At 46.1% G+C, this 23,374-nt stretch overlaps 1 protein-coding gene and 1 long non-coding RNA gene across 2 annotated transcripts in view; both read right to left on the reverse strand.

Moving 5' to 3' along the window:
* Prdm5 (PR/SET domain 5) overlaps positions 1–23,374 on the reverse strand; it is a 132,159-nt gene that overhangs the window by 46,200 nt on the left and 62,585 nt on the right. Inside the window, exons 10-12 of the mRNA XM_046430303.2 lie at positions 11,829–11,922; positions 8,129–8,289; positions 4,773–4,866 (exon numbers count right to left, since the gene is read on the reverse strand). Coding sequence (XP_046286259.1) covers positions 4,773–4,866; positions 8,129–8,289; positions 11,829–11,922 — 349 coding nt within the window. The remainder of the gene's footprint in view (positions 1–4,772; positions 4,867–8,128; positions 8,290–11,828; positions 11,923–23,374) is intronic.
* LOC124083581 (uncharacterized) lies at positions 14,947–19,316 on the reverse strand. The gene is made up of 2 exons (XR_006848817.2): positions 19,016–19,316; positions 14,947–17,281 (listed from the first exon to the last, which is right to left on the reverse strand). It is a non-coding gene; the product is annotated as an uncharacterized LOC124083581 (long non-coding RNA).

The following is a 23,374-nucleotide window of genomic DNA, read 5'->3' on the forward strand; positions in this document are numbered from 1 at the left end:
GGTGAGGATGGTCAGCATCTTCAAGGACTCGTCCCCTCTGAGCAGCACCACCAGGCGTACACGGCCACCTAGCACATGTCCCACCAGCTCAGGGAGACCTGTGCCAGGGAAGGCTCAGGACCAGGCCCTGCTACGGATGTGCCCCCACGCAGTCTCAGTGCTTCAGGGATTCTGCATGGTCGTTCTTCAATCTCTAAGTTCCAAAGGAGGAAACACTGGAAGCATGGCACAGTGAACTCCTTACTGCACTCATGCTGACTCTGTCAGCTTGCTCATTCTCATTCCCATTTCCAATATACGTTTTTATATGCACCTCTTTTCTCTGCCTCATTTAAGAATAAGATGTTTAAGCATGCATCTTTTAATAAGTTATCTACATAATCATAAGATAGGTTAATATGCTCTAAATATGTCTACTATATAAGAAACTGTTATTATAGAAATTCAGAAAACATACAAAATTATAAAGGGAATTCAAGTCATCCATATTTACAAGACATAGAAATAACCACAGTTAATGATTTATAATTTGTAAGAGCATAATGTAAGAATACTTTATTCTTACAAAACATAACATTGTTTTATTGTTTTGATACCTTTTCATTTCTTTCATGTTAATTAACATGCCCTGTAATACCACTTTTATTACCTATGTGGTAGACGTGGACATACCATAGTCATCTCAGCCAATTCCTCACCATTGGCTCTATAGGACTGTCCTCAGTGTTGTTTTGCTACTATTATAAGCAGTCCTTCTAGGAACAGGATGATTCTTTCTATTAATAAAAATGTACTGTCCATAATCTTTATTGTATATATTCTCCTGATGCAAAAGGAAAAGCAAATTTCAAAAGCTAAAGACCAATTCTGCAGAGATAGGAAAACAAAACTTAAGAAAGGTTATCCTGGGGGCCACCATGGTTTAATTTCAACAAGGAAATTAGTAGGGACACACAAAATTCAGGATGCAAATCACAGCCCCAAATACATTTTTCAACTGAGTTTCTTTTACATATTTATATAAAGATGGCTTAATTGGAAACATAGCCATCTAAAATGCATTTCTCCAAAAATAAAACATTAATATTATAATTGTGCCAAACATGATATTAAATTATCAAGAGTCAACTGGGATTATGTTTATGAAACTAAGTTATAAAAATTTCAACATGTTCAATATTTAAAATTTTAATAAAATTGGAAGAAAGCAAAGATATTAAAAATGAAAATTTTTAGTAATGCTAGAAAAAAGAAACCCAAGAAAAAAAGGAGCAAATAATAATATGAGAAATCATGCAATTAAGTCAAACCCTGCCATCCAGTGTTAAGGATCGCCATTCACTTAACTTGGGAAGCATAGTCTTAACAAGTGCCGGGTGATAGCAGGATTTTAGGGACCATGCTTGCCACAATCAATTGTCTACCATGAGCCAGCACTGAGTATCATAAGGATAGGATTTTACTCACCCCTCACAAAGAACCCCCGAGGCAACCTGGGCTTAGAGAGGTAAGCAGCTTGCTCACAAATAGCAAGTAGGGGAGCCAGATGTGCCCTCATCAGTGTCTCCAATGCCAGTGCTATGCACTCCCAGTGCAAGTGGGCAGACAATAGGAGCACCCAGGTCCAATGAGTGGGGCGTGGTGGCCATCTGGGCGGGGAAGTCGCTGAATCTCGATGCAACCTTTGCTAAATGGTTTCAAGTATCAGTAACTGTCTTACTAATAGGATAATCATTCCACAAAGCTCTAATTTTGCTATCTACAAATAAATTTTAGAATGAGATTCAGAAACATACCTACAGATATGCATGCCTCTTAGAAGTCTTAATGCTTTTCTATTTACAACTGTAAAATAGAACATTATCAATCCACTGAGAAGCAGTCTCTACACAGAAGAGTCAGGCTGGCCAAGCTCCTACTCATTGGCTGGCTTTGAAGATCCAGATTCCAGCAAAGGCAACCAGGAGGGACAGGAAGGTGTCAGAGCAGCAGCTTCAGAAGCCCTTGAACATGCTGGGAAGGAACAGCCCAGCCAGGCAGACCCAACTCTGCAGGCTGGGGCCATACTGCAGGAGCAGCTGGCTCTTCTCAGCCTGTCCACCTGGCCTGCCCCAGACACACACACCTACACATCACACATGCACTCACACCCGTGGGTGCTCTTTTGGCTAGGTGTTTACCATGCGAAATCCATCTGGAGTGTTAGTTCCCATAATGTGGCCTGAGTGCTCCTGGGCACCCACGACTCTCACCAGACCCTCAAAGGAACCAGGTTGTCCTGGGAAGGCCCGTGGAGGTGCATCATTTTTAGGACAGGAAAAGGCAAGTAAAGGGGAAGCAAACATCACTTGTCCATGCAGGAGAAGAAACCCACACCAGGAATGTGTGGAAGTCAGATGCCAGCTGCCAGGTCACCCTGATACTGCCTAGCACTTCCCATTTCCACCAACCCAGCAATGCCCGGTAGTCAGCACTGAACAGGTGTGACATGAGATATAAATTAAAAGGATTGTAAAATGTACAAGTAAAATGAGCCTGATGTTAAACAGAAAAGTCTAGTTACAAGTGGACAGCTACATCAACAATTAGTTGTACGACTATTTGTGTGGACACACACACACACACACACACACACTCACTTCCCATCTCAACATATACTCGCATTGTCATCTGTGGGTATATGTGCCTGTCTGTATGAGCACCGGGTCTCAGCATCTGTCTGTTCACATATGTGCTGGAATGCGGGTGTGGCTCACCGTGGCTTGGCAGGGCTGCTGGCATCGGGGAACCCTGTTCTCTTCATCAGAAGCCACGTGAATAGGACAATCTGCACAATAGGTGGCACAGATTCAGGCACACCATAAATCAAATCATAGGTGAGTGTTCTTTAGCTTTTAGAATAAGTCTTTATGTTATATACAACATGGGACAAAATACAGTACAACAACAAAAAACATGATATAAAAATTCAATATTTTATCAGAGGAAATTCTTGAATCTCAAAAAATGCTCTTATTACTGCAATTCTGTGGGGTATAATCATTAAAATTTTAGGAGCCATTACGATTGTAAGAGCTTTGCTCCACCCCAGTGTTCACCCATTCTTTGTTATGAGTACATAAAGTATGGGCATAAGGACTCTCACATTCAGGACATCTGAACGCCAAGGGCTGGCTGGCATCACCCTTTCTGTGCTGGAAGCTATCTTTGTGTGTTCTAAGCAACACAAGTCCCTGTATTGAATGCTCCACACCAGACTGACTCAGTCGCATCAGGATGTTCCCAGGCATCACTGTGAACCTGTCACCCTGACATGCAGCTACCACACGCACTCCCTCTTCCCTACTCTCTCCTGCACACATAAATGGTGAGCAGGAGTGACTCCATGCAGTCTGCCGAGCACCCTCAATCACAGCTCTATACAGCCCCAGTGCATAGGGCAGGGCTGCCCAGGGACCTCAGAGCCTGCCCAGGACCTCCCCGCTCTCTGCAAGCTGCATACAGGCAGCCGCCTTCGACGTGCTTTCCAGAGCACATGACTAGATGAGGCCCTCTGCTGCCCCTATCCTGTCCAGCTCATCACTGGATGTGGTGCTTTCTCTTGACCAGTGCACGGCAGAAAGGCCTCTTCTGCTCTGCGGAGCCCCACAGCCAAAGCCATCCCACAATGCTCAGCCATGGTGCTCACCTGTGTCATTTAGAAGCATCTAGTGGCCCCACTAAGACAACAAATACTACAGTGACTACATGTCCATTAGCTTTAAGGCACAAAATATCCAAAATAATAAATCATGCACCATTGTCCCTCCTCCTCCGTGTCCAGCAATCACAGGCTTGGTTCTTTGGCCACATGCGTGCTGGCATTCCTGCCTTCGCAGCAGTCGCTGTGCTACACCGACAGGTCCTGGGGATATAATGGTCAATAAAAAACAAATCCCATGGCCTTGAGGAGGAAGCTTCTTGAGCATAGTCAGCCTGCGGATTTCCCCATGCAATACTATCCAGTCGCGAAGACGGGTGAGCTGAGGGGTGGTCAGAGCCTAGAGCGTGCTTTCAAGTCTTTTTCAATGACAGATAAATCCAGACAGGGTCCTTCAAAAACACTTAGTAACTGAATAACCCTTTAGCAGGGTACCCACTTTCTTGACAGGCACTGCACAAGATGCAGTCAGAAAGAAGGGGGCCCCTGGGAAGCAAGCCAGTGCATAGTGCTCACCCAGTAAATGCCCAGGGCATCCGAGCAGCTTCCACGGCTTCTCAAAGTTAAAGGGGCCACATTTGGTGACAGTTACAGGAAGGGGTGGAGAAGCAGCCCCTCCGCCTTTGATAAAAGGTGACATCTACTCCCTATTCCCTCATTTTGAGTCCTAAACAGGGCAAGCCAGGTGCGGATGGTGCACACTTGTAACCCCAGAGGCTTGGGAGGCTGAGCAGGAGGATGGCAAGTTCAAGGCCAGCCTCAGCAACTTAGTAAGTCCCTGTCTCAAATAAAAAATAAAAAGGGTTGTTGGTATGTCTCAGTGATTAAGCAACCCAGTTCAAGCCCCAATACAAAAAAATAAATAAAAACCAACCCCACACAGGGTCAACCACGGCTATATCACGACTTAACATCAACAAAATTATTTCCACTGCAGGCATTTTACTTTTTTGGGGAAATTCAGTTATTCAAAACCAGTCTAGAGTGAGGCACTGGACGTCACAGCACTATGGAAGGCAGCCTCCAGCTGGGAGCTAATGTCTGGGTGTCTGGCCCCAGGCCCATGCCCTACCTGTGTGGCTCCGGATGTGGACCCTCAGTGTCCCGCTGCTGGCGAACTTCTGGCCACAATATGGGCAGACCTTCTCCTTTTCTCCTGTGTGTGTCTGAAGGGAAGGGAGACAAGTAGTAAGAATTAGGGCTGATTAAGTGTCTCTGACAATAGTAAATCCTTATTTTCCAGGATTATGTTTCATTAAAATGATTTAAAATCACAATGAGATTTAAACAATTTATCATGGATATTCCCATGGGTTCAAATGAACCCTCAGAACTGTGTGTTAGTGTTAATTTGAAAACAGTTCTGTAGTTCACTTTTTAAGGCTTTATGGAGCACCCACCGAAATGTGATGAAGTTACAGGAAATCACGTAAATGAGCAAAACCCAGAGCCAGGAGGGGCAAATGCACCCACTCTGCCAAGACCACTCCTGGAAGCACCTCCTACATTCTGTGTGCATTTAACTCTTGAGGACAGAATTAATATCAATAAAGCCATCTGTTACTTAATTATGATTATCTGGAATGATTTTACTGCAAAGCAGAAAGGGACACACATCTAATGAGACCTCAAGCCAGCAGGTGTTAACTAAATATAGTCAGTGTGAAGCCCTGCTCTCAGTACCTTTCATCCAGGCATAAGACCTTCCCACCAAGAGAAGTGAGTGGTGTCCTCAAAAGTGAGTGGCAACCAATGTTTAAACCGTAATTTAAAGCAAAGAGACCTTTCCAGAAAGTAGAGGTATGAAACTTGGACCCCTCTCATCAGGAGACCAGTTTTTCCACCAATATCAAAACATATTGTTCCAATACATGAGAGGTGAAAGCCCTCTGTCAGACCCCAGTGTTTCTCATGGGAAGGCTGGAGGGGAGGCATGGAATTCCTGCAGGTATCTGCACGCGGTCTCTGAGACAATTTTCAGGGTGTTTTCCCAATGATAACCTAACAATTAAAAAGCAGGGAGTGAACCAACTGGGCTACCATCGCCGAGCAGAGCTTCCGGACCTGAGCCTGCATCTGCTCTCCTGCAAATTACTGGCAGGTACTGCTACGCGCATTGCCATGGACCAGCCAAAAGGGAACAGGAAAGGGGTTTTTAATGGAATGTTCTCAGAAGGGAAACGGGGGAGAGCAGAAGAGACAGCAGACACTTTGCCACCTGGCCACCCCAAAGGACTGACACAAACACACTTCCATCTTTCAATCAATTAGTTACTAACTCTAACAGTTAGTTTCATGTCTTATTGGTATTTAATTTGCAAATTACACGATGGTATAAAAAGATGTATTGAAATGTGCACAATTGGGTTTGTGATTTTTAAAATGGCTATAAACTAAAATACCTTATTAACATTAGATAGCTCAGTCCTGCACAACTGTTTCCCTTGAAAGGATTCATACTACAAGCAAGTTGGAGAAACAGCCTCATCAGCCCCGTACCCACCAAAGGTGCCATCTGCGATGGCACCCTTAATTCTGCACGTGGCAGGTACTTGACTTTCTCTCTCACCAAAAGTCCTGCCTGTGCACTAGGGAAGAGCCTTTGCCTGGCACCTTGGGCTCATGTTGAGGGAAGGAGGAGCCGACCTACAACAGACCTGTCTTCTCACGCCCCACAGAGGGCAGGGGACAGCAAGTCCTCCCTGGGCAGCTCGAGGTCCTCTGGAAAGCGTGCATCTGCTATTATCACCCTGGCTGCTCAAACAGGAGGTGGCCCACTAACTGTGGCATCTCCATGAGACCTCAGCAATTTTGCTGCCATGACATTGCCTCACTATTCAGTTACATGTTACATGTGCTGAAATCCCAGATAGTATGGAAGGTTTCAAACTAGACACTAAGGCTGCATCAATAAAACAAATTAAAATATTTTTTTAACTAAAAAATGTATCTTATCATTAGCAACAGAATCTGCTTAGACACCTTAAGACACTGAAAGTACAAAACTCAACTACCTGAAATGTGCCTAAGAAAGCCTAGAAGCCTCTTACTGGAACATGCCATGTACACATATGAGATGAAAGAGAGCAACGCACTGTCACGACACACGACTAAACCAGTAAGGGTCATTCCAAGTGAATTTGGGGACTAAATAAAGACACAGACACAGAAAACACCTTTTCTTTGAGTTCAGTGACGCTCCTAAGCCACAGCTCCCACAAGGGGAGCAAGGCAGGCAAGAAAGAAAGAGAGCACACCTCGAACCCGGGTTTTATTGGGAGAAGCCATTCAAATGAGGCAAGGGGTCAGGTTTCAGGGGGTTGAGTCTAGCTTCCTGATGTCTGCTGACAGCTTGGAAGGCCACACCCATCTCATATGCTATGTGATGATCAAAGGCAGAATAAGCAAAAGGGACACCCACGTGCACAGCCCAGACAGAGCAGCATCGTCAGTCCAGTCCACTTTGTGTTCAAGATGCGCACAGCTCACACACAGCCCATGGCTGGCTCGCCACAACGCACCTCTGTGTGATGGTGTGCTAGCAGACAACAGCAAGATCACCCTTCAAAACCCATTCTTATTTTCCTCACTTACCACAAATTTTTTTTTTAAATTGTAAATACATGCAAAAAAAGTAATGCATCCAAAAAGCTTCATTACCCTTGAACATTAGAGACATGGAAGAGACAGCCGCTCAGGTCCGTCCTTCTGAAGGGGCCAGGTTAAAGACAGGCCCCAAAGTCCCACATCTCCAACTCCCTTGGTAGCACACTTCAATCATTCCTGAGCTCAACATTAAAACCTTTAACTGCATTTGTTACAAAATGAATTTTGCTATTTCAAAAGTGTACTTTAAATGCATGTTTTCAACAAATGGAAAACAAACTATTGACATGCTTGAGGTACCATGCAACTAGCGTGAGGCAGATCACACCATCCCCACATTGCTCTGAGTAAGGCACCACCTTGTAGGAGCTGAGCAAAGACTTATGAAATCCTTGTCCTTGTCAGGAACCTCCCTGTGCCCTAGAGAGTGAAGACAAAGGGCCAGGCCAATCCAGGAAGGCCCAGTCTAATTACTTCAATTATTCCCAACACAATCTGAATTACCTGGGAAAAAAGAAACTTACTAAGGAAAAATGCATAGTTTTTAAAAGAAAAAAAATCTACATTAACCCCCAAATGTGTAAAGATGGATAAGCTCCTACTCACTGAATATCTGTACGACCCACTAATCCACAAGGGTCATGTAGAATCTATATCTGACTCTGAGCTTCCTTCATGGAGAAAACACATCTATTCTGCAAAATGGGAAAGCTACGTTTACTGAGGAGGTGGTATAAACCTGTCGTTTTGTTGAAATAGCTGAGAGGTTGGGGGAACTGGCCTGCACCCACAGAACTCTACCCTGGGGAGGCTTCCACTCACCTTCTTGTGGCTTCTGAGCACAGACGGTGTGACGAAGGCCTTGTTGCACAGCTCACAACTGTACTTCTTGTGTCTCTCGTGGACCACCTGGACGTGGACATTCAATGTGTCCTTCCTTTTGAAGGTGGCCTCACAGTGGTGACACTTAAAAGTCCTCTCACCTGGGAAACAGAGTCAGATGACAGAACCAGGAACAGGCAGGGCCCCATTACCCCCTACCAAGTTCCTTGTAGCTCTGGCAGTTTCTCGTAACCATGAAAGCTCACTGTATGCAGCAGCTCCCATCCGCCTGTACTGACTCACTTGGTGGCTGCAGAAAGTCCCCATGACCCAAGGAAAGCCCTGGAACCTATATTGTCAGTCTCCTCCACTGGAAAACATGGGAGTGACTCAGCTGATGCTCCACAGGGAGAGCGAACACACTTTAAATATGCATCTCCAGTTGACATGCTCAGCTTGGGTGAAGGAGACCCTGGCAGTGACATGAGGCCACTGTCCAGCAAGGCCAGTGGTTTGGCCCCTCCCACACTCCCCTCAAAACACCCCATGTGGGCCCTGAGGCCTCCAGGACAGGGCCCAGCAAGCTGGGCTGCAGGGTAGAGCTCGGGAGGAAATCCCAGGAAGACAGGCCCACTCAGGGCTGCCTTGCACTCTGAAGAGGGAGGAGATGGCAGCTGCTCACCTACCAGATCTCAGAACCCCTCAATGGGCCCTGAATGCTGGGGCAGCTCCCCAGGCCCTTAGAAGGGGAGAGAGGGATGGCATTCCCCTCCCTTCAGTATGCAGCCTAGGCCCCAGGGGAACAATTCCAAAAAACAACAACAACAACAAAAAAAAAAAACACTAAGGATCTTGGGGAGCTTGAAACCTTTCCTAAAATGCGTCTTTGACACTCCTCTTAAGACGTGGGCCTACTTTAGGTGATCACTCTAGTACAGCTTCAGCAGTGAACGTCCATAATTAAGAGACAGGGCTTTGTAACAGAACATTATGAACACACGCAGACAGGATGCAACTGGACTTCCCCTTTAGAGAACTAAATGGGCACGTGGCCCACAGGCAGACCATAGGTCCAATGGAGAGCACCTCACTTTCAGCCCAGCCCTCTTACATCCTCCCTTCCCCCTGCACCAGCACTAAATTTAGAAAGGGGAAGATTCTTGGGATTTCTTCATTCTACATTTAAGAAAGGAAGAACAGACAAAAAGAAGGAAAAAAGAAAAGGAAACCAATTCCCTCCCTTGTCTTGTCTTGTCTTTTTTTGGTACCTGGGACTGATCTCAGGGGTACTAGACCACTGAGCCTTATCCCCAGCCCTATTCTGAATCATTGAGAAAGTAAGGAAACACCAACTGATGCGGGATCATGAGTGCTAATGAGAATGATTTCAAATGAATTCAGGAGCTGGAAAGATCTTAGAAGTAAAGGAAAAAAAAAAACAACAACAAACCCAAGATCGCTGCAAGGCATTTTTATTGAACTATCAAATGAATCAAATTATTGGTTCCCATACAAACACTTTACCAAGTTACTCCAAGGAAGTTCTGACCTTCTTCATATTTGACTTTTTGACTTCTTTGTCTTCATCAGATGAGACTGTCTTATTTATTTTGTCAGATTTGTTTATCTTTAGTTTATCAGATTTTTTCCCCTCCTAATACCTAGAAGTTAGTAAGCAGCCTCTCCTGGTTTTCAGTATACAGGAAAACGGCAAAAATCTCCAAAGTAATAAGATAGTGGTTTAATATTTTAGCCAGAATGCAGAGGCAAGTTTCTAACATCAGCCTTTGTGTTTTAAAGTAAATGGGTTTGAATTTTCATGTTGTGCGAGACAAGACAGACCTAGTGTTTGGTCCTCTCTATTCCGCCCACATCTGTTTTCTCAGCTTGCTAACTCCAAGCCTTCACTGACGTCTACCTTTCCCTTCAAACATCAAGGTGCCTCTCCTGACAGATGGCACTGGGCGGCTTCAGGAAGCCTCTCAAAAGGTGCAGAGGGTGCCGAGGACATCACAGAAAAGACACGGCACACACAACCCACCCTTATTTCTCAAGATGATAAGAATCAAATGCCTTGCTATTATGAAAAACAAAATTTCATTTTGCACAGAAAAATATCCCAAGCATCACAACCAATTTGGCTGTATAAATCTTAAAATGAGGCTCACTTCTTCAGATCCTTATCTTAGAACCCATTAATCTCATTTGCAGCCCCTTCTCTTAGACTAAGCAAGAGTGGAACAGGCAGCAGCTGCTACTGTCCCACAGGCTCGTGTTCTGTGAGGGAGTGGGAGCTGTGCTGGAGGTTCCCACAGAGCCTGGGGTGACAGGGCAGGTCTGAGAGCCTGGGAGCTCTCCAGGGAGGTGACACACATCCTCACCCCACCTCAAGGCACTTGCAAGCCTCTGTCTTCACCACTTTTCATCATAGACACCTGAACTTGACAGAGAAATTCCTTCCAGGACAAAGCTGATGTCCTATTGTCCCAGAAACTCAAGGCTTCCGCAGTGTCAGGAACTTGCCATGTGCTCAGGGTTTTCGACTGATAAAGGGTCTCAAGTTAAAAGAAGTGTAAATATTCCCCACGCTGCGCACTGTTTTCTAGTTTCTGATGTGCTAGTGCAGTGCATCTCTGGTCACTTTAACATCTGAATCCACCTTAAAACTCAGCTCAGCAGTACTGTTCTCCTTCCCAGAAGTGATGTTCTTCAGTGGTTAATTCTGTAAAGTTCTCAAATAGCGTCTACTATAACTCTTAGACTCTCATAGTGTGTTTGTGCAAACATTAACACAAAAGGAAAAAAAAAAATCTCCTCTGCCAAATCTGTGAGAAATCAGAGGTAGCACAGCAGGGAGCAACACCCTGCTGTCAGAGACCCCACTCAGGCCTGCTTCCTTAGCCTCAGTAGTCTCGATTCCTCTCAAATTAAGGTTCTAGATGATGCCAAGTACAATGGCACACGCCTGTAATCCCAGTGGCTTGGGAAGCTGAGGCAGGAGGATCACAAGTTTGAAGCCAGCTTCAGCAACTTAGTGAGGCCCCAAGCAACTTAGTGAGACCCTGTCTCAAAATAAAACACAAAACATGCTGGGGATGTGGGTCAGTACTTAAGTGCCTCTGGGTTCAATCCCCAACCTCCCCCTCCAAAATCCAATGTGCACTGTGATCCTCTCCAACTTTAAAGTCTATAAGTTGTCAAATCATGTCACTATGCCCATGCTTTAAAGAGGCATGCCTGCTCAGGGGTAGCCTGACACGTGTGAGGCACTGGGTTCAATCATCATAAAAATAAATTAAAGGTATTGTGTCCATCTACAACCAAAATAAATTTAGAAAAATTTTCTAAAACAGAGGCAGGCCTGCTTTCTTGTTCGACACAACTGAGAGGGAAAGGATGTCTTCAAAACAAAACTCAAAGCTCCCCCACTGAGTCTGAGACTCACTCTATGTACAAACTATAAATCCATGGAAGAAAAGACAGAAAATGAAGTACCTCACAAGACAACTGATCTTACTGTGGGGAAAAACGTCATGACAGAGGAAGTAAAGGTGAAAGGCAGGACTGCCAGTCCTCTCCTGTTCAGGAACAGATGCCCTAACCACGTACGGCTGGGCTTCTGGGAGGCCCAAGATCCCCAGGGCTCTAAGAACAGGGTGGGAAAGCCCCTCTGCTCCCCACTGCCCACACAGGCACTTACTGGTGTGTATCAGCAGGTGTCTCTGCAAGGAAAAGGGCGTCCGGAACAAAGCTTTGCACTCCTCACACTGGAAGGGCCTCTCCTGGGAGTGGGTCTGCAGAAGAGAAACATCAGAGTCAGGAGAAGGGCAGGCCAGCGGTCACTGCAGAGCAGAACAGGGAGGCACAATGCCAAGGGGTGGAGAGGAAGGAGCGGGTGTCCTGGCTGTTGCAGCACCATTCTCCCGCCACTCAAACATGGGGCTGTGCGCACAGGCACAAAACAGGCGCACCATCGAACCCTTACATTAGTCAAAAATGTGGTAAATAGCCAAGAAAATTGCTCCTGCTATCTTAAGTTGCTAATCTGAACACGATAACTTCCCTGGTTCTATTCTGCTTGGATCTACTCTGCAGAGTGAATGGTGGGCGCCCCCTCTCAAGACTCAACCTCCTGTAGCCAGGTGTGAACTACACTGGGACACTCTGGCCCTCTTCCCCTGAGCTGAAGCTTCCCTGAATGATTCCCAGCCCTCAGCAGGCAGCAGGCCTCGGTGCTGCCCATCCCCATGTTACACCGGGGAAGGGGATATGCTCTGGTTAAGCCTATTTGACAGCTGCTAGATATTTAGCTTGTGTCAAATGCTAGGTGAACCCCTCATAGGAATCACTTCAATTAATTCCAACAGCAACTGGACTAATGAAACGCTGCTGTTGTCACCATTTTACAGAGAGAAAAGGAAGGCTTGAAAGGTGTCATTAACTATCCAAGATCAAGCAGTGTGGAGGCACAGGCACACGGGAAGTAAGGGCACACTGATAAGCAGCAGCAGGGCAGGCCCCCATCAGATCTCAAACCCGGAGACAGAGACACAGGGCAGCTTCCGCCCCTGCTTTCTGTTCCACGCAGGATAAGCCCATGGAGCACACCGTGTGAAAGGAGGTTCATTCTGCCATGGATGGCAGGATGAGAAGGGCCATAATTTCAAAAGAAAAAAAACTGAACTAGACTCTTATTACAATAAAGGAGACCACCTGAGTTCCGTGATATATGTGGTACAAAAATACAGAGAATACTTTTTTAAAGTCACTTTATGCACACCAGATTGCTTAAAATTTTCGTAGCTTAATGGCCAGTCTAAAACACAAGGTCCAAGCATCATCTATTAACACAACATTGGTAATAAAGTGATTACTACACTGTTTTCAGTTGTGAAAAATATAAAGGATGGAAAAAATGGACATTAAAGTTAAGGATAAATCAAAGAAAATCCAATGTATTCTTTAGCCACAGAATTCTTTAGCACCAAAGTTAAAATGAAAGCATGGAAACAGATGAATGGAACACAGCACTAATGAGGACTTTTCCCTGGTTACACAGAACATGTGAACACCCAGGGCGGGAGTGGGCGCTGCTCAACAGGGAACAAGCCCAACCGCTAGCTGAAGGGCTGGGAGCCGCCCTGTGGACGTTCAAGGACAAGGCCAGGCCTGTTCTCACTCCTTACATTAAGATTCACACGGATCCAGCTCGCTTTAAGAACAAAACCTAAAGGTGCTGGAAGAAAGTATGAATGGATTTTTAAATAATTTTTGAGTGGAGAAAGGCTTTGTAATCATGGTAGAGAACCAGGTGTTCAGATAACAGAAATAAATGAACTCAAAACTGCAAAGTGAGACTATTCAGTGACAGGCAAAGGAAATATCTGCAGCAGAAAATAAGAGCTTGATGTTGTGAATGCAGAGAGTTATGCATAGCAGCAAGGAGAGGTGAGCTCCAGAAGAACGTCAGCAGCCAGCTCGCTCCAGGTGGCCCTGGAACATTGCTTGTCACATGATGCCACCTGTCTAGGCTGTGTACCTCGGGGCACTGCGTGCTGGTTCTGGCTGTGATGACAGGGAAACAGCAGCAAAGAGAAAAGACATAGTTCCTGCTACCCTGGAGTGGATCGCTGGTGGGGAAAGAGCCAGGGGAGTGACCTGTCAGGGAGGCACACCTGCACGGAGAATGGGCAGGAAGAGGTTAGATGGCCAGCGCTGCAGACAATAGGCTGGGACTCTGCAGGGAGGCCAGCAAGGGCAGGGGTCTGGGCCCAGGTGGGAAGCAGCCAGGGGGCCCGCCTGGTGCAGCACAGGAAGAGCAGGGAAAAGGGAAGACCCACAGAGGACCAGGGGGAGGCAGAGATGAGGCATGTAGGATGTGCTCTGCCAAGAGAGACGATCGTGTCCAGGGTTTGGGCAGCTGAGTGGCAACTCTTGCTTCACACTTAACAGAATGCCATGGTGACCATGTTGGGAACAGGACACGGGGATCACAAAGAGCAGAAAAACTGGAGAAGAGTGGCAATAAACCAGCCAGTGGAGCTATCACTGAAGGTCCAAAAGCGTGTGCATGGCAGGGTGCCATGTGTCCTGGAGAAGGAGGAGGCTGCAGGGAGGGACAAGGACACAGAGGGAGCAGCATGACTTTAGGGTCTGCAGCCAAGTCATGCAGCCATGGATGGCCACTAGCAGACATGAGGGCCATCAGGCACCAAGTGGGTCCACAAAGACCAGCAGTCCATCTGGCCAAGTTCAGGTGTCTAGAAGGCAGGAAAACACTTCCAGTATGGACTACAGGATTCCAAGGTATCTACACTACACATGGTACTAATATTTAATTCTCAAATACAATGAAAAAGTGGAAAATTAGAAGCAAAGATAGTATCTCAGCTGCCAAACATGAAGAAAAGGGGCATCTTTCAGGGCTGGCTGAAAGTGGGGCAGTCTCACCTGCTGTACCTGGGCTGCCAGCCTTCTGGGGGCAGGGTAGCACTCTGCACCAAAGGACAAACACACACCCCACCTAGCCAGCTGCCTCTGCAGAAACACATCTGACAAGTGTTCAAACAAATTTTTACAAAAGGAAAATGCCTCAATGCCCACAAAAGATGTAAATGTGGTTAATTAAATTATAGTGGAACTCAAAATTTCAAAGTGAGACTCTTTAGTGACAGGCAAAGGAAATATCTGCAGCAGAAAATAAGAGCTTGATGTTGCAAATGCTGAGAGCTCTGCTTAGCAGCAAGGAGAGGGGAGCTCCAGAAGAACAATAGGAAAACAGTCACAAAACTAGTAAAAATAACTCAAGATAAAACAAATTATGATTGTACTTTTCCTTTCTTTAATAAGGAAAGTCATCTGTAACATGTTTTGAGTGTCAAAAGTAGAAGTCAAACATTATGCATGGAGGACCACACTCTGCACACTCTGGAGAGATGGAGCCAGGGAGGGCTCTGCGGAACACCTAGAAGGGCTGGGAGCAGGAGGCGGCGGCTGTTCCACACAGCATTTGCATTCTTCTTATACTTTTTTATTCATTTACTTATTTTTGATGTTTGGACTTTTTACAGTAGATAGAACTATTACCAAAAGATTTTTTTTTAGAGTATTCCACCTGAAACACGGGATTGCTTTGATCTTCCAAACACACCATATTTCCTCCTGATCAGTCTTCTCTTTTTCCAAATCTAGGACAAAGAAATCCTATGGAAATTATTTCTCAGCGAAGGCCAGCAATACATCTTAGGCAGCCCACTAGCAGCAGGCAGACGGCAAGCAACTGCTCTTGTCAAGAACCATCCAGCAGCACCACCAGCCAGGCCACAGCACCTGTGGGAGAGCAGGCAGAGAAATGGTGCTGGAGGGACATGTGAGAATGGAGGTAGCACAATGCTGGCACATTGAGAGGAGAGAACTTTTGTGTCCAGCAGAAGGTATTTAACTTTTGTGTCCACCAGATGAAATTAAGCTTTTTTAGAAGTGTCTAATCCTTGAGTTTTTCATCTATAATGAGTGCCAAACTTTCCACTGATTTATTATCAGAAGGTCCTATGATAAGCAGCAGAACATCCCTGTTCAGGCGCCAAGTCCCTGGTGATACCACATCTGCCAAGGTGACAAATGAACTAGCCCTGGGCGAGTGCCATGAAACCTATCTCTTCCTATGCCAGCTACTGCAATGCACCAAGTCTGATGACTATTCCAGACGTAGAAAATGCTAGGAAATATGCAACTGTTGAAATGTCGCAGAATGCTTCAGGAGGTCTTTCCCATAATGTACAATAATTAGAAGATTAGTACCTTCCTAGTCACACAGCTCAAACATTTATTTCATGACGGTAGAATAAAATTTTTATCAGCACTATTCACCATTAAAAATTACAACCCTGGGGCTAGGGCTGGGGCTCAGTGGTAGAGCACTCGCCTAGCATGCATGAGGCACCGGGTTCAATCCTCAGCACCACATAAAAATAAAATAAAGATACTGTGTCCACCTAAAACAAAAAAAAATAAATAAATTTTTTAAAAAATTACAACCTCAACTTTCAATAATATGTACTGCTCCACAGTAACAATATTTACTGTTAGTGGCATTTTTTTCTTTGGGCTATCTATGTTGCAGGAAAACAATCACAAGACTAGTAAAATTAACTAAAGATAAAATAAATTTGGAGCAAATATATATTTGTTACAAATATTCTTTTTAAAAAGGAGTTTTGCTGGTGAAGATGTTTTGTTGGTGAAGACCCAAGCCTGCATATCATAAGCACATTACTGTCCCACTGAGCCCCATAATGAGCCTAAAGCTATATAAATATGTGCTATCTGGCTGTTTACACAGATTGTGGATCAAAATTTTACTGTCAAATTTATAACTGGCTACTTTAAATGGCCTCCTCCTCTGAAAACTAAATTGAACTGAGAAAGATAATGAGAAATACACAAGTTCTTGCAGTAAGGAGCCGCTCATTCCACACTGCGGAGTTGGGAGTGTGTTCCAGTGGTGCTCCCACAGAAGCACATCCTTGCACAGCCAGCCCAACAATCCCTGCCTGAGAGCTAGAACCCCGTTTCATACACCCCATAGCCTTGAGTGTGCCCCGAGCAGGGCAGGGGATTCACCAAGAAGAGGAACAGCAATGGGCTATCAGAGCAGCCTGGGAAGGAAGCAGCTTAGACCCGCCCAGGGAGCGCCCCTCCATGGCACTGCCAGGACTCTGATCCAGGACGTTTCAACAAGCCCCACTTGGACCACACATGGCCTCTAGGGGGTGAGCACCATGGCTTCCAAGTACTGCCTCTTTGTGACAGCCATGGTAATCACAGCTAATGTAGATCCACACAGACGCTCTTTGAATTGATGCCCACAGGACCTGAGGACATCACACAGCTGTGCAGGTAACAGATATCTCTGGCTTCCACTCTTGAAGGAACAGGGCTCAACTCATCGCAGCAGCTGAAGAGCAGAACTTTCTGCATGACACAGGCATCTGTGTTATGGCTCACAGTGATGGCGCCAGCCTTCCACTGGACAGTTTGTCTAGGCAGCACGCCTCAGATTCAGATTCATGTGCCATCCATGGACAATCACGTTTAGGTTCCCAAAGCCAGCACACCAACAGCAGCGAAGCAATCTCTGTCCTGTTGAAAACACTGACCTTCCAAATATTAATGCCAATTCTTGAAAAGGAAATTATTTCCTATATAAGTCCCTGGAGTTTTTACAGATACTAAGATGATAATATTTGGTGAATATTCGATCAGGTGAAAATAGAACACACAGAGAGAAAGAGAGAGAGAGTGTGTGTGTGTTTGTGTGTGTAGTATGTGTGTAGTGTATGTATATGTGTGGTGTGTGTGGTGGGGAGGTGCGGTGTACATTTTGTGTGTATAGTATAGTGTATGTATGTGTATGGTGTAGCGTATGTATGAATGTGTGTGGTGTATGTTTATATGTGTGGTATGGTATGTGAGTAGTACAGCATATGTATGGTGTAGTATGTATGCGTGCAGTATAGTGTGTGTGTAGTGTATAGATGCGTGTATGGTGTGGTGTATATATGTGTGGTATAGTGTTTGTGTTGTGTATGTGGTGTGGTGTATGTATATGTGTGGTATGGTGTTGTGTGTGTGTGGTGTGGTGTGTGGGGGGTGTGGTATGGTGTTGTGTGTGTGTGGTGTGGTGTGTGTGGTGTGTTGTGTATGGGGGGTGTGGTATGGTGTGTGTGGTGTGTTGTGTATGGGGGGTGTGGTATGGTGTGTGTACAGTGTAGCATATGTGTGTGTGTGTGTGGTGTAGTGTTGTGTGTGTATGGTATGGTGTGTGTGTGCATGCGCACGCATGCATGATCAAGTCACCCCCCCCAGTTTGCTCAAGTGTGGCCGCTGCCCGAGGACACATTCCCTCTTACTGTGCTAAGCCCCACCATGATCTCTTGCTCTAGCTAAATGAAGTTTTCTCAATCCTCTCATTTAATCTTCTAAGGACAGAATGTGGCAGGGAGAGGGATCAGCCCTGCTGTGGAAATGCAGATGGACATGGGTGAAATGGAACATCCAGGGCTGGAGAATGAAGTTGCTGACCACAGAGAAACATGAACCATGGTTTAATTTCTTGCTTTTTCTGCCAAAAATGAAAAACAATGGCCCGCCCCTTTATGAACCTACTCATGCACAGGGGAAGTGTCTACATGAAGAACTTTGTGAAGCAGGTTGTTTTTACTATAGGCTACCCATCTCCAGGAAGATGGAAAGGAAGGCGTAGTAGTCTGCTTGTCAAAAGTAACCTGTCTGGAACACCACAGGAGAGGGTGCTCACAGAGAGAAACCACAAAGATCCTCCCTAGCAGAAATTAAAACACTCTACAAATTGCAATTAATAAGACAGTAGGATGTTGCAAAACAGAATGGAATCCAAAAATAGGGTTTTTGTACTTTAGGAGTTTTATACATCAATATTTCATTCTATTCCTAAAAATAATAAACTCTGGAGGGTTAAAAAACCAACAAAAACATGAACTGGTATAACTTTTAAAAACACTGATGAATATTAGCCTAATCTTGGAGCAAAAAGTTTTGCAAATGAGACATTAAATACAGAAGCTACAGACTCAGAAGCCGAAAGTCCATGGTGCATATAATAATTCACAAAATAAAAAGGTAAAACTGTTTTACCATAAAGATGAAAGTTAGTCAGTGGGGGGCAAGAATTTGAAATAAAAATAGCAAAGGATTAACACCTGTGGCATGTGCACAACTCCTGGAAATCACTGAGAGGCAGCCAGTAGTGCAATTTAAAAAGAAAGGGGGGCGGGGCAGGGGCCAAAAAGCATATATGGGAACTTTTCTGAGGTGGAAAATAAATTTATAAAAGAAGCACAACTTTACCATCATTGCCAAAATGCAAGGAGAGTCCCTTTTCAGTTCTGAGACAGTGAAAAGATGGCACCACCAGACGCTGGCGCTGGTGCAGACGCAGGTGCTTTCCTACAGAGCTAGGAAAGAGCCGCTTCAGAAGGCAGCGGGAAGTGCAGAGGGTAAAACGCGCTCAGCATTAACCCAGAAATCCCATACTCGAGGCCCATGTGCAGAGGGGCCATCGCACACTGAGGGCTCCATACAGAAGCAGGTTCACTGTGCTCTATCCACAGCCTTGGCAGCCAAACTCTGTGCGGCTGAAGGGCACAGTCCTGTGGGCGGAGCCTGCTCCCTAGCGACACCATCAACTCTCAACACCTGTTTCCCAGGTGGGCAGCTGACTCTTGGACTCTCCTCCAAGCCACACCCTCTCCCACAGACAAGGCTGTGAAATGTGAAGGTGAGAGGAGGAAGGCCCTGGCCCTTGGGACTGGTCTCCAGGAAATGCCACACGTGACCCGACACTATGATGTGGTGTCCCCTTCCCTCCGACCCCTCCAGAGCCTGCCACTCCACCAGCAGTCCTTGCTGTTCCTCAGCATTCCCAGGCTGGAGTCCTCACCCAAGGTGACAGTAGTAAGGGTGGCCTTGGGTAACTCCCAACTGGGGTCAGAGTCCTTGTAGGGAACACCCACACTGCACCTGCCCCCTGCCCTGGGAGGATGCAGCACAGGGCCACCTGCAAGCCAGGAGGAACCAGAACCACCAGCACCCTTAGGTGTAGGGTAGTGAGAAGCAGGTGGTCACAGACAGGGCTCCAGTCAGGGTGCCTTGTGGGGCAGCCCAGGAACCCGCCTGCCCTTCTGTGACCCTCCACTCAGACCTCCAACACAGAGGGACCTCCAGTGGGGGCAGGCCTGAAGTGGGGCAGGGGGCCGAGGAGGCGCTGCAAATTAGTCACCGGAGCAGGCCCTTGGGACCTGTCACAGAAGCACCATCACTCCGGTCTTTTTCCTCCAGGCTGTAAGGAGGTTCAGGAGTTGGGGGACGTGGGCCAGCAGGTGCACGGTGGAGAGCTGGGAAGGAGGGCTCTCGAGTGAAGTCAGGAGCCTCAGGGTAAGGAAAGGGGATGGGAAATGAGAGCAGCACAGGGTGCTTACACCTAGGGCTCCAGGAGCACCTGGGGTCTTCAGGCTGCCTAACTCACCCACGAGGAAGTGGGACTGTGATTTACCAGAATGCCACATGACCACCGGCATGTCGGCCAGTCCAGGGAAAGTCAGGTAGGCCAGCCAGCGATGCATGTCACGCACTGACACCCAGACCTGGGGCACCACCTGCCACAGCGACCTCAGCCTAGAGTGCTGGCTCTTCTGGGGTCACTTCTCAGGGCTTTCACTGGGTCATCATCACCCTTCACATTCAGCATGTGATGCGTAAGTCGGTATAGCATCTCTCTCCCGGGCCGTCTCAGGAAAGAAGAGCATATGTCAGGAGAACCTCGCACATGGTCAGGATCTGAGCGAGCTCAGCCAAAGGACAACAGCATGCAGCCTACCAGAAAGCCTCAGAGGAGAACAGCCACCTGAAGGGCAGCCCAGGAGGGGCACACGCCCAAGGGGAATGAAGCCAAGTGTCCCCAAGGCACCCAGGCACCCATGCTCACTGCAGGTTCAACCTGAGAGGCCATCGGCGGATGAGCAGGTAAGGAAATGTGGTATACACACACATGGAATAACAAGCAACCTTTGAGGAGAGGGACATCTGCCACCTATGATATGGGGGACACTGTACCAAGTAAAACAAGCCAAGCGCAGGAAGACTGAAGTCAGGGGCCTCAGGGTAAAGAAACCACAGCGTGATGGCACTTCTGTGTGGACCTAAAAGCCATGTACACAGGCACAGAGCACTGCAGGAAGGAGGGAGTGCAGAGGTGCAGCTGGAGGAGGGGAGGCTGCGACGACGACGATGACGATGATGATGATGATGATGATGATGTAGGTGCTCCTGAATGCCAAGAGCGGGGCTCTTTATATGTGTGCACTGTGCAATATCACACTGGGAGCACACCCTGGAGCAACAACGTCAAGCTGGTTAGCACCCCCATCACCCTGCACGCTAGCTGTCTGTGGTGAGGCCACTCAGAATCAAAATAGACCTCAGACCAGGAAACACCCAAGACAGCTCTGTCAGGCGGTGGCTGTGCTAACTAGCCAGACTGGTAGTCACTGTACACCGCATCTGCATATGAAAACACATTTACACCACAGACCTACACATATTTTGGCAACTATTCCTCAATAATGAATAAAAAAAAAACACATTTAAATTTTTAAAACAAATTGAACATTATTATCTCATCATAATAATAATGAGAACATTATTATCTCATTCCAACTTAAACAAGGTAAGGGACTTGCCATTAGAACTTGGATAAGGACGGCAACTGTGCCCCTCAGAGCTTGGGTCCCTCAGCTGGAGATGGCCTGTGCACGCACACAGAGGCAGACACAGCTCCACCTGAGCCGCTGAGTGCCCATGTCCTGGCCACAGGGCAGCCATGCTGCCATCACCAAGGCTGTCTCCACCTCGCACCTCATCTCTCAGGTTTGGGACGCCAGCTCATGACCTTTGGGGGAGGGGTCTGTCCTGTTCTAAGACCTAACGGAATTTCACCTAAGCAATTTGATGGACATGAAAAATTTTTTTTTCTTTTCTGTTTTGTTCTTTTTTGGGGAGGTGGGAGACAGTTCCAGGAACCAAACCTAGAGCCTTTGCTTGCTAGACAAGCCCCCTATCACTAAGCCACACCCCAGCCCCAAAGGAATATCCCTTAATCAAAATTCAACACACATGCAGGCACACATATATTATTTCATAAGTGATCCTAACTCGTACCCTTTCTATTTTTTAGTGGCTATTCAGGACCTCTAGTAAATTGGTTCCTAAGCTGGCCGTGGTGTAAAATTCACTACGACTGGATGAACACTGCCCTGAGGGGCCCAGTACAATCACTGCAAGAAAAGCTGTGACTAGTCATCCTTGGTGGCTGCTATAGTACCACCCTGGAAGGCCCCAACGGTCTGAAAGGTAGGCCTTTCTCTGACAGACACACACCCAGCCCTGGGGATTATCCATGCATTAACCCTCTGCACCTCCATCCTGCGTGGGAGGCAGGAGGCTACAGGTGCACCTGTTCCTTGCATTAAGTTTGAGAGGGAACGGAAGGCAGAGGAGGGTTAGCTATCTCCAGTGGTCCTGAACTTACTCAACTGAGATTTACATCATCAAAATAGAGCTGGAGCCAGAGAAATTATTTTTTTAAACTAGATCTTGATTTACAACTCCAGATCAAGTGAATATCAGAAAGGATGGGGTGTAGGAAGACTCACCGTGACCTACTGAGCCTACACTGTGGGCAAGGCGACAGAATTAGTGGCTGTGGTTCATTTTTGTCTTCCCCTTTTTATTGGTTCTTTTTAGTTACATATAATGTTGGAATTCATCTTGACATAATCACAAAGGCATGGCATATGATTTGGTCTGATTCAGTCCCCAGTACTTCCCCTTCCCCCACCTTCCCTCTACTGATCTTTCTGCTGTTTACTAATAGTTGTTTTGTCTGTTTGTCTATTTGTTGTTTCTGGGTCTAGGGGACCTGCATGAGGGTGAGTCTCACGGTGGTACACCCACACGTACACAGGAAAGTCAGGTGAGACTACTCCTTTTGCTGTTCTTCCCTCATCCCATCCCTTCTCCCTCTCCCTAAATCTCCTTCATCTAGTTCACTGACGTTTCTGTTTTGATAGAATTCCCTACCCCACCCCTTTTCCCTTTGTCTCTTGCTCTGTTTCTGTCTCTCTCATTCCTTACTTTGGACTAATTTCCACATTGCAGAGAAAACATTCAACCTTTGATATTTGGGGTCTAACTTATCTCACTTAACATGATAGTCTCTAGTCCATCCATTTACCAGCAAATGCCATAATTTCATTCTTCTTCATGGTGCTAAATTTTTAAATAGAAACCATTCCTTGAAACTTCACTATATAATGAATGATAATGTTCTTTTTTCAAGTAAATCTAAATGATAGAAGATAAGAATTGGCCCAAAATAAGACAAGTATAATGAAAATGCACAGCAAACCAAATACATACCCAGCAAACCAAAAGAACATTTAATTTATTTACAATAACAAACCTTGGGCCTGGGACATAATGAAGAGCTGATGGACTCTTAATGGTTTTTCTTCTGAGTTCCTTGGCACATCCTTATTCTGAAGTCTCCTAACTAGCCATGAATGAATAATGGTAGAAGAAAAGCTTGATTCCTTTCTCACATGATTCTTGGAGAACTAGTTCAGATATTTTCACATAACCATAACAAAC

The sequence above is a fragment of the Marmota monax genome, unplaced genomic scaffold, assembly GCF_021218885.2.
Source record: "Marmota monax isolate L192 unplaced genomic scaffold, Marmota_monax_Labrador192_F-V1.1 WCK01_AAM20220418_F8-fsc00425, whole genome shotgun sequence".
Taxonomy (NCBI): Eukaryota; Metazoa; Chordata; class Mammalia; order Rodentia; family Sciuridae; genus Marmota; species Marmota monax.